Source organism: Labrus mixtus, chromosome 21 (genome assembly GCF_963584025.1).
Source record: "Labrus mixtus chromosome 21, fLabMix1.1, whole genome shotgun sequence".
Taxonomy (NCBI): Eukaryota; Metazoa; Chordata; class Actinopteri; order Labriformes; family Labridae; genus Labrus; species Labrus mixtus.
Genome location: NC_083632.1, coordinates 608,048 through 618,047, shown reverse-complemented (window position 1 = coordinate 618,047; position 10,000 = coordinate 608,048). Strand labels below are relative to the sequence as shown.

Sequence of the window (10,000 nt, the reverse complement as noted above, 5' to 3'; positions counted from 1 at the left end):
CATTGCATTCGTGATGCAAGATGTTCCAGCCTTCTGGAATCATCGGTCGACTCGGCTATTCTTTAACCATGCAAAAGTACAGCATTAATACAGTATGTAGGTTTTTTTAACATTTAATATTTTATAAAGTATAAAATATCATATAGATGGAAGGATAAGATAACTAAGGTACTAATTAGCGCTTAATAATGACTCATATCAGCCAGTAAGCTACTAATTAGCATGCTAATAAGAAACTTCTTAATGCTGAATATTTTAATTTGGTCCGACAAAATGAGACCGCTTCATGGTGTTTTCTGTTCAACAGTATGTAATTCTCTTCTCTTTTGTTGATTCAGTGAATATGTTGAACTACACATAGCACTGATATAAGGGCTGATTATAACGTTCTCTGTATGTTGTATCTCCCCTCCTGCCCAACATGGAAAGTCTCCTGCTGTGAGTGAACAACCAAGTCAGGAAGATTTTCTGGGGTGCATGTGTGAAAATGGCTCCAGAAATTTTAATAGGAGGCTGGCAGGAAAATGTCTAGGTCAAGTTGGGGATGAACAATAAGACCATTTGTGTTCACAAACACATTTCAGGGTTTCATGCATGTGAGGAAACAGCTTGAGAGTAACTGCCTCCTTCTGAGACCTTTGACCACCTGCAGCCCCCCGGTCGTCCTGTGTTGACCTGTGACACACATTTCCTGTTCACAGTTTAACCTCCACAAACAAACAAACAAAGACCAGCAGGACTCACTCAAACAAACGTTTGTTTCTAATACTCTGCTGATTCACACAATGCATTACTCTTATGTGTGTTGAGATTTGAATGTGTGATGGATATCGCTGACTCAAACTTTGATCAGTACAAACATCTGGTCATGTGATCATAATGTGTCCATCGTGTTGTATAACAGGAAAACTTTTTTTCTGTTATGTTCTGAAGTCCAGAACAGAAATCAGCTGTAAACGATCTGTGTGTCTTTACATGTTACACATTACAGTAGATAACACCATTGGCGGTTTTACTATTAGGCAAAGGTAGACAGTTGCCTGGGGCCTCTTGTCAGAAAGGGACCTCAAGGCATGGATGTCACAAACGATATCCCAGATTTATGAAAACTAGAAATTACCCAATAATGGATGTTGAGGTATTCTATTTTTGTTGTCGTAGTATCAAAACAACAAGTATTGACATTGTGTGGTTTAAAATTATTGTAATGTGACAACCCTTGTCTTAACAAGTTTTAAACATCTTTATAGCGACACAATACCACACACACTTCCTTGTTTTTATGACATCATAAAGACCAGAGCATCCCTTCTGGGGACCCCCCTCTGTAATAAGATTAAAATAACCAGGCAGTATCCAACTTCACATAGCATCATTTTAGACCCTTCAATGTTAAATCTGAGGCTATTGTTGTGGGGACCAGATGTTTTGTTCCCATTAAATTTTGGTCCCCAGACTGAGAGTTTGAAAACATGTTTTGGTCCCCACTATAAAAACAAGCACAGCTACACACACACACACACACACACACACCCGACTGCCTGCTTCTATAGGTATCTGATGTTGACTGTGTTCTAACAGCTAAGAGGTGATAATGTCCTCAGTATCAGGTCAGACTGTTTCTTCAGTGTGATCAGTGATTGATTGATTGATTGATTGATTGATTGATTGATTGATTGATTGATTGATTGATTGATTACTTCCTCTGTGTGTCTGCAGGTGTGTGTCCATCTTCTTCGTGGAGTTTCAGGCTAATTTTGAAGCTGATTACGCTGCGACGGCGTGGATTCACAGCCTGGTTGACTGCACCACCATGCTCTTTGGTCAGTACTGAAGTGAGAGATCGACTCTGATCAATAATCAATCAATCAGCTGACTGACTCTGTGTGTGTGTGTGTGTGTGTGTGTGTGTGTGTGTGTGTGTGTGTGTAGCTCCTGTGGGCAGCCTGGTTGCTAACCGGTGGTCGTGCAGGGTGTCGGTGATGTTGGGGGGACTCCTCGCCTCCTCTGGGCTCCTTCTCTCCTCCTTCAGCAGCAGCCTGGAGCTCCTCTACCTCAGCATGGGGGTCCTAACAGGTAGACACACACCTGACGTCTCCTCACACACACATCAATCAATCAGTTAGTTTTATTTGTATAACGTGAATTCATGACAGTTTCATCACTTAATTATTGAACTGTCTTCACTCTCCAGGTGTGGGCTTTGCTCTCTGTTACACGCCCGCCATCGTCATGGTCGGCTGTTACTTCCGCAGACGGAAGGCGTTGGCGTACGGCATCGCCATGTCCGGCAGCGGGATCGGCACATTTGTGTTGGCGCCGGCGGTGCAGCTGCTCATCGAGATTTACTCGTGGAGGGGGGCGCTGCTCGTTCTCAGCGCCTTCGTGGCCAACCTAATCGTCTGCGGGGCGCTGCTCCGACCAATCACAGTGAAGGAGGACGAGGAGGAGGCGGAGGGGAATGAGGGGGAGTCAGGAGGGGGGGAGAAACCCGGTGAGGAGAAGTGCGCTGCCTGTCACGCTAATAATTACTGACGATAAAATCAAGTGTGCTGAAATGTAAATAATTCCAAAGTTAGTTGTTCTATCGCATAAAACATCACCGTGAGACTGCCACATGGTTACCTAGCAACAACATGTAAACCAGATTAAGCTGTCTCCATAATCCTCACCTTCCTGTCTCCTGATACAGCCAACGTCTTGTCACACGACGCCGAGCTCGCAGTGAAACTCTCCAAAGAATCCGAGGACCGCCTCCTGTCATCGGGAAACGCAGCACCCCCGCAACTTCAGAAGAGGAGGCGGTGCTTCAGCTCCCATTTCCTGTCTAGTAAGGAGTACTGCTTCCTGCTGTTACCTGACTTCCTGGGCCTGGCCGTGTCCTTCCTGTTCCTGGCGAGCGGCTGCAGCCTCCCCTTCGTCTACCTGGTGCCGTACGCCCTGAGCGTGGGCGTCAGCCACCAGCAGGCCGCCTTCCTCATGTCCATCCTGGGAGTCATCGACATCGTGGGGAACATCACCTTCGGCTGGCTGACGGACAGACGGTACGGCTCGTTGACTGAAGCTTTAGCTTAACATTTTTAATATTCTTTGTATGAACTGTGAAGGACGGGGGTAGAAATAAATCTTACGGAGATGTTTGATGTGGTCAAATTCGGGGTCAGTTTTGTGAAGTTAAGTTGGTGACCACTGATGAGACGTGGACCAGAAAAGAATGTGAACCTGCTGCAGGGTGCTGACTGCTGGAGATTCCATATACTTGCTTCATACTCACCTTTACCTCCTCCAGGCAGGGGGTGATGATGGTATTGCTGCAGAGAGGGTGGAGTCAGTTTTGAGGTAGAGTTGAGTGTCATCAGCATATCGGTGGATTGAGGTTCCATGCAGGCTGATGGTGCAGCAGCGGGGGAGCATGTAGAGCAGTGGTGTCCAAACTTTTTTTCTTACGGGCCAAAATAGTCGTGTTAGAATCGCTCGCGGGCCACAGGTTTTGTTTTTTAAAATATAGTTTTAAAAATAGTAAGGCTTTGTAGATCAGAATCAAAAGGCTCGCTAAAGAAACCCTTTAATAAAAGAAATCAAATATTTAGATTTCTTCGTTCTACTTTATTTGTTTTGTTCTCAGAATCAAGCCTGGTGGTTCATGTTTTTGGAAAAGCTTTCTGCATTTAGCTCAGGTCATTAAATGGTTAAACAACAGTCCGCTAGTTTGTAAAAACTTTACATACGTTTTTTTTCATAGTCTACAAATAAATGGGGAAAATAGTAAAAGCTGTAGATTTAAAAAAACAACAACATGTTACTGAACATTTTCTATTTTAGGAATATTGTTCAGCCCTTGTTAACATGAAAAATAAAAATAAGATAATGTGCCGATCTTAATCAAGACCTCAAAATCTTCTGATTCTTCATTTGAAGTCACGGGCCGCAAAAAATCCCCTCAAGGGCCGCAAATGGCCCTCGGGCCGCACTTTGGACACCCCTGATGTAGAGGGTAAAAAGGGTGGGGCCTAGGCTGATCCTTGAGGGACCCCACAGGTATACTCTGTCCTTCTTGAAACCAGTTTAAGGCAGCGTTGGATAATCCAACATGGCTGTGTTTAAAATCTTGTCTCCAGTCTGTTTTCTCTCCTCCCGTTTGAACGATAAACGTGTTTTTCTATCCCTCAGGTGTTTAAAGCCGTACCGCCTGACGTGTTACATCTTCTCCGTGGCGATGGAGGGTCTCTGCTGCCTCTTCACTCCCTTACTTCGCTCTTTCTCCCTCCTCGTGCCATTCGCCGTCCTCTACGGGTACTTTGACGGCGCCTACGTGGCGCTGATACCCGTGGTGACGTCAGACCTGGTGGGAGCTCCGTACCTGTCCTCGGCGCTTGGCATTGTCTACTTTCTCCACGCAATCCCCTACCTGGTCAGCCCGCCAATTGGAGGTGAGAAACCAAAAACCAACATGTAACCTACGGCTTCACGTGAAATGTTTTTAAATAATCTCCTGCAGAATGTTTCATTTTGATGACCAAATGAAAACGTGTCATATGCAACGTTTAGTGATGCGTCTTATAAAAGCACGATCACATGTGCTGTACTTCAATGCAAAGAAAACTACAACTAACTAGACTCTTCTCCTCTGTCGCCCCCCGGTGGTGGAATGAACTTCCAAACTCCATTTGATCTGCAGAGTCCCTCTGCACCTTTAAGAAAAAGCTAAAGACCCAGCTCTTTCATGAATACCTACTAACTTAATGATGATGACAACACCTGTGCTCTGCCTCTGGTCACTTCCTGTCAACACCTGTGCTCTGCCTCTGATCACTTCCTGTCAGCACCTGTGCTCTGCCTCTGGTCACTTCCTGTCAACACCTGTGCTCTGCCTCTGATCACTTCCTGTCAACACCTGTGCTCTGCCTCTGGTCACTTCCTGTCAACACCTGTGCTCTGCCTCTGATCACTTCCTGTCAACACCTGTGCTCTGTCTCTGGTCACTTCCTGTCAGCACCTGTGCTCTGTCTCTGATCACTTCCTGTCAACACCTGTGCTCTGTCTCTGGTCACTTCCTGTCAACACCTGTGCTCTGTCTCTGGTCACTTCCTGTCAGCACCTGTGTTCTGTCTCTGATCACTTCCTGTCAACACCTGTGCTCTGTCTCTGGTCACTTCCTGTCAACACCTGTGCTCTGTCTCTGATCACTTCCTGTGTGTCCGATCAGACTTAAAGCTGTTCGTTGACGTTGTCTCCTCCCCTCTAGATCCTCACTCATCTTGTTCTTGCTCTCTGATGTACGACGCTTTAGATAAAGGTGTCTGATAAATGAATTGCAGAATTGTAGGTTACTTCAGTCAGCCACACTTTATGCTATGAATTTTTGCCAGCAATGTGTCACTTATTTTTCAGTGTTGGTCCTGGAGGAGCTCAGCCTGCATGGAAATTCTTTGTACTGTTAAAGTTTGAACGGTACTCTGAACCAAAGTGAAGAAATCAATCTGGTAACTGATGGATCAGCAGGATGTGATGTAATATTGACGACAGGGAGCGATAATAACACCTAAGCAGAAGATAGCAGCTTCTTTATGTAACACCACAGAGCTGGCAGATGATTGGTCAGTCACAGAGAGCAAAGAGCAAAGATCCTTTGATAGACTACAACTTCTCTCTGCAGGGGATGAATTATATTTTTTTTTTAAAGGGTCCGTCAGCTACGCTCTGTTGAGCCCACACTGTTAGACCCCACGTGGGCCAAGTCTGCTCTGATTGGTCTGCCGTCGTTATTGGTCAGTTGCTCACCACGCTTCTCGGAAATTTCAACATGAGCTGCTGGGCCACAACGAGCCAATGGGCTTAGATCAGTGATCTCACACTGACAATGACGTCGGACTGACACATTTTTATCGAGGGGGGCTAGAACCGAGCGTTACATGCAGCTAATGCTACAGCTAACAGGAGGACGTAGGAGAAGCCGCGTTTCCGTGAACTTTGAATTTTTGCACATAGATGTGCCTAAACATGCACAGGACACTTTGAAAACACACTAAAGAGTATATAAAACCAGAAAAAGAAGAATATGGGACCTTTAAAACGAGGATAATTTTGCTTCAAAATTATCCTCGTTTGTCCCACTTTTCTCGCAGACTTTAAACACACCACGTCATCTTTCTTCTTCTCTTGCTGCAGGTTGGCTCGTCGACCTCACGCGAAGTTACACCGCCACATTCTTCCTCAGTGGCGCCGCCCTGCTGGCCAGCTCGCTCGTCCTCACTACTGTTGCCGGGATACGACACTGTCGCCGCCATCAGCTGACTTCCATCGCCAAGGACACCAAGCCTGAGCCGCTCCCCCTCAGTGTGTCGGACCAATCAGAATGCCACATCACCTATAAGAAGGAGCTGGCTGTCACTGACACCGTCGCCTCGTAGCGTCAGATGAGTCGACCAATCTTGTTCATGGACACAAGAGTCAGTGATGGGAGCTGTGATTGGTCGAGGAATCTGTCAATCAAATGCAAATAAATTAAGTCTCCCATCACTGCGACAAACTTCATGCTTATATTTTTGTAGTCACAGGAGTCAAAGCCAAAAACTTCAGCTTCCTGTGTGGAGAGCCTCTGATTGGTTGATTTGAACCTCAGAGCTGGAGCACGACCGAGAAGAACATTGTAAACAGATTTTGGAGTAACCCCAGGATAAGTCTGCAGAGGGCGCTAAACGCCATAGTTCCCCGATATAAAACCAAGAATCAGACCAGAACCAGACGGCTTCAAGCCTCGACGTGAGCCGCTGAAACCTCTTACATAGACTCTCTTCTCCCAGCACTGGAGAGCAGCCCCTCCCCTGGCAGCCCTGCAGCGTTCGGCCCCAACAGAGGGCTTCCAGAGAGCTGACCAATCAGAATAAAGTGGGCATGTGGGGAGGGGGGGCCTTAAAGAGACAGCAGCTGAAAAAAGCTGAAATGAGGGATTTTACTGACACCAGTATAAAATAAATAAATCATTCAAAGCTGCTCAAAAGGTTTCACAGACATGAAAGGGGAACATGAGGAGAATATGGGATCTTCAACAAGAACAGGAATTAACAAAATAAAACAGGAACCTCATCTTGTCTTTGAGCTCACCGTTGGGATGAAAAAGTCGTCTGTGTGATGAAGTGACTGTAAATGTGATTTAATGACTCCAGTGATGATGCTGCCAAAATGTTCATGTCAATGTGAAAATATGCAAGGTGCTTAAAAATGTTATTGTGAGAATATTTTTGTTCTATTCAGGGAAACGTTTTTTCTTAAGTAACTCTTTATGAAGTCTGAAGAACCAAAAACTGAAACTACGATTGTGACCTCAAAGTGCTGCAAACGTTCAGCTGCCTCCTAGAATAACCAATGAATAAAAACAATAGAAACAAACACAATCCACAGAATCTGTCATAATTTATAAATACATTTAAAGGAGCAGTATGTAACTCTGCCCCCCTAGTGGTTAAAATGGGTACTGCAGTCTAAATTCTAAACATCATAGAGATCTGTCTCCCCCCCCCCTCCTCTCTAGAGTCCATGCTCACTCAGGTCACCATGTGGTGGACTCTGAAGCTTCAGTGTTTATCCAGCTCTGCATGGGTCTGTAAACCTTCCTGTGTTCTAACCTCTCTCCATTTTTCAAAAGCATCTCCAATATTGATCCTAGTTTGAGCACGTTTCTGCTCGTGGAGCTTATTAGAAACATGCAGAGGCTTTTTAGGTCGGGTACAATCACTTCTATCTGAACCACTTCTCTTGCCCGCTTCCATCGCTGCAACACCTGTTGACCTGATAACTGCTCTCATATCTGACAAACCGAGGGGCGTCCAAAACGGCCGTGTGGGGGCGTGTCTTAAAAGCGCCTACCTTCTCTGGTCCAAACAAATCCAGAGCATTCAGGAGCAGAATCTAAAGTTAGAAGGAGGACATACTGGCTGCTGCATTGTTGTCAGAGAATCGTTTTCACATCTGCACTCCTGAAACTATCTCGATATTTTCAGGCGTGTAGATGTGAAAACGGTTTTAGAAACAAGTCGTTCAGTAAACAGACAGACGCGCGTTCGTCAGACGGAGGCTGGGAATCATTTTTATTTTTATTAAAGTCAGAAGGGTTGTTCTCTCACATCTTTTTATTCACTCCCAACGATGAAAAACAAAACAAACACTCCTAAAAAATACAAAGTAAAACTAACTGTACAGATATTTAAAAGGATTTCCTCCTCGTCTTCACTTCCTGCATGTTTTTGATCTCAGCTGTCTCTTAATGATGACGTGATCGCTCTCCTTCTCCTCGTCCGCTCCGCCCGACGTCTGAAACAAAACAAACAGAACTTCAAATTAAAGCTCAAGAGGAAGTTTAAATACTTAAATAGTTTTAAATGTCGAGATGTGGAGCTGGATCAACTACAAATAATTTACTCCACAGAAGAAGTCCTCGTTAAGTCTGAAGCGTCCTCATGAGGGCAGAAGTTCAAGCACATGTGTGTGTGTGTGTGTCTCTCACCGTGTGTGGCAAGTCAAACAGCGGCGATTCCGCGTCTTTCTTGAAAAGCTTTTTCCGGCCTCGTTTTGGTTTGGTTGCCGTGGTAACCGCCTCAGGTCCACTGACCAGGCTGAGGATGGTTTTAGCTGCAGAGAGAGAGAGAGAGATTAAAGTTCATGTTAAAGGGAAAGTCACACCTGACTGTTCACAGTCTGAGCAGCAGCGCCCTCTGCTGGCTCATCAGTGAAACAACAACAAAACAGCACAGAGACAATCAGAAGGACGCTCAGAGGTTGTCCTGCTTTTCTTGAGTTACAATCCACCACGGGATTAAACGTGTCAGCGTTTGTTGAGTATTCTGAGCACTCTGCCGCTCCGAGCGCTTCTACCTAAAGTCTTCACACTGCAGAAGGGCGCTGTTCACGTCACTGGTGCTCTTTTCAACTAGCCAATCATAACAGTAGATTAGTCGGGACCTGCTCCGTGTCCGATCAGAGCCGTGATAGTGAGGCTGTGATTATTATTAATCTCAAAGTAGGAGGACAATCATCCTCCGTTTGATGCTCATAGCGAAGGAAACAAAAGGTTTTAAAACATGCAGTAAAAAGTAACGGAGCAGTGTCGGTCATACACCGTTGTCATAGAAAGAAGAAGCACATGCAGCGCTCCCGATCACACGGCCAGAGCTTTTCTGTCCCGGTTGGACTCGGGGTCTCAGACTGAACCGACGTTGACTCTGACCTTTGCTGCCCAGGATGGAGGGAGAGCTGTGGATCAACTCTCCGATCTTCTGCAGAGCGCCGTCTCTCTTCTCCTTCACCACAGAGCAGGACTGAAGGACAAACAGGAAGTTATCAGATACCACACGGCGGACAGGAAGGAGGTCTGACCAGAACACTGCTTTGTTGATTTGATGAAATGTGTTTCAGCGTGGCCGGCAAAGAGCTCTGAAGCTCGTCTGGACAGATGTTTGGATGTTGACTTCATGATTAGATTTCTCACCTCTTTGTCTTTCCGTGTGTTCCTCACTCGGTTTCTCTTATTCTCGCTGAACACCAGGCCCTGACACACACACACACACACACACACACACACACACACACACACACACACACACACACACACACACACACACACACACACACACACACACACACACACACACACACACACACACACACACACACACACACACACACACACACACACACACACACACACACACACACACACACACACACACACACACACACACACACACACACACACACACACACACACACACACACACACACACACACACACACACACACACACACACACACACACACACACACACACACACACACACACACACACACACACACACACACACACACACACACACACACACACACACACACACACACACACACACACACACACACACACACACACACACACACGTCAGGCGTGTGACATCTATGCAGATTTCATTCAAAATACCAAAACTACTGAGATGGAAAAAAAAAACCTGAC

General features: G+C 45.7%; 2 protein-coding genes across 3 annotated transcripts in view; one reads left to right on the top strand and one right to left on the bottom strand.

Annotated features, from left to right (window-relative positions):
- Positions 1–7,388, top strand: part of slc16a12b (solute carrier family 16 member 12b) — a 14,127-nt gene extending 6,739 nt beyond the window's left edge. Inside the window, exons 3-8 of one of the 2 annotated variants that reach the window (XM_061027567.1) lie at positions 1,720–1,823; positions 1,933–2,076; positions 2,195–2,494; positions 2,693–3,044; positions 4,171–4,430; positions 6,169–7,388. In XM_061027567.1, coding sequence (XP_060883550.1) covers positions 1,720–1,823; positions 1,933–2,076; positions 2,195–2,494; positions 2,693–3,044; positions 4,171–4,430; positions 6,169–6,410 — 1,402 coding nt within the window. In that variant the 3' untranslated portion in view covers positions 6,411–7,388. Of the gene's footprint in view, positions 1–1,719; positions 1,903–1,932; positions 2,077–2,194; positions 2,495–2,692; positions 3,045–4,170; positions 4,431–6,168 lie in introns of those variants that run through there. The other variant, XM_061027568.1, reaches the window with a different exon arrangement.
- A 682-nt stretch (positions 7,389–8,070) lies between these two features.
- Positions 8,071–10,000, bottom strand: part of LOC132954983 (kinesin-like protein KIF20B) — a 14,221-nt gene continuing 12,291 nt past the window's right edge. Inside the window, exons 29-32 of the mRNA XM_061027556.1 lie at positions 9,485–9,544; positions 9,224–9,314; positions 8,504–8,628; positions 8,071–8,310 (exon numbers count right to left, since the gene is read on the bottom strand). Coding sequence (XP_060883539.1) covers positions 8,227–8,310; positions 8,504–8,628; positions 9,224–9,314; positions 9,485–9,544 — 360 coding nt within the window. The 3' untranslated portion in view covers positions 8,071–8,226. The remainder of the gene's footprint in view (positions 8,311–8,503; positions 8,629–9,223; positions 9,315–9,484; positions 9,545–10,000) is intronic.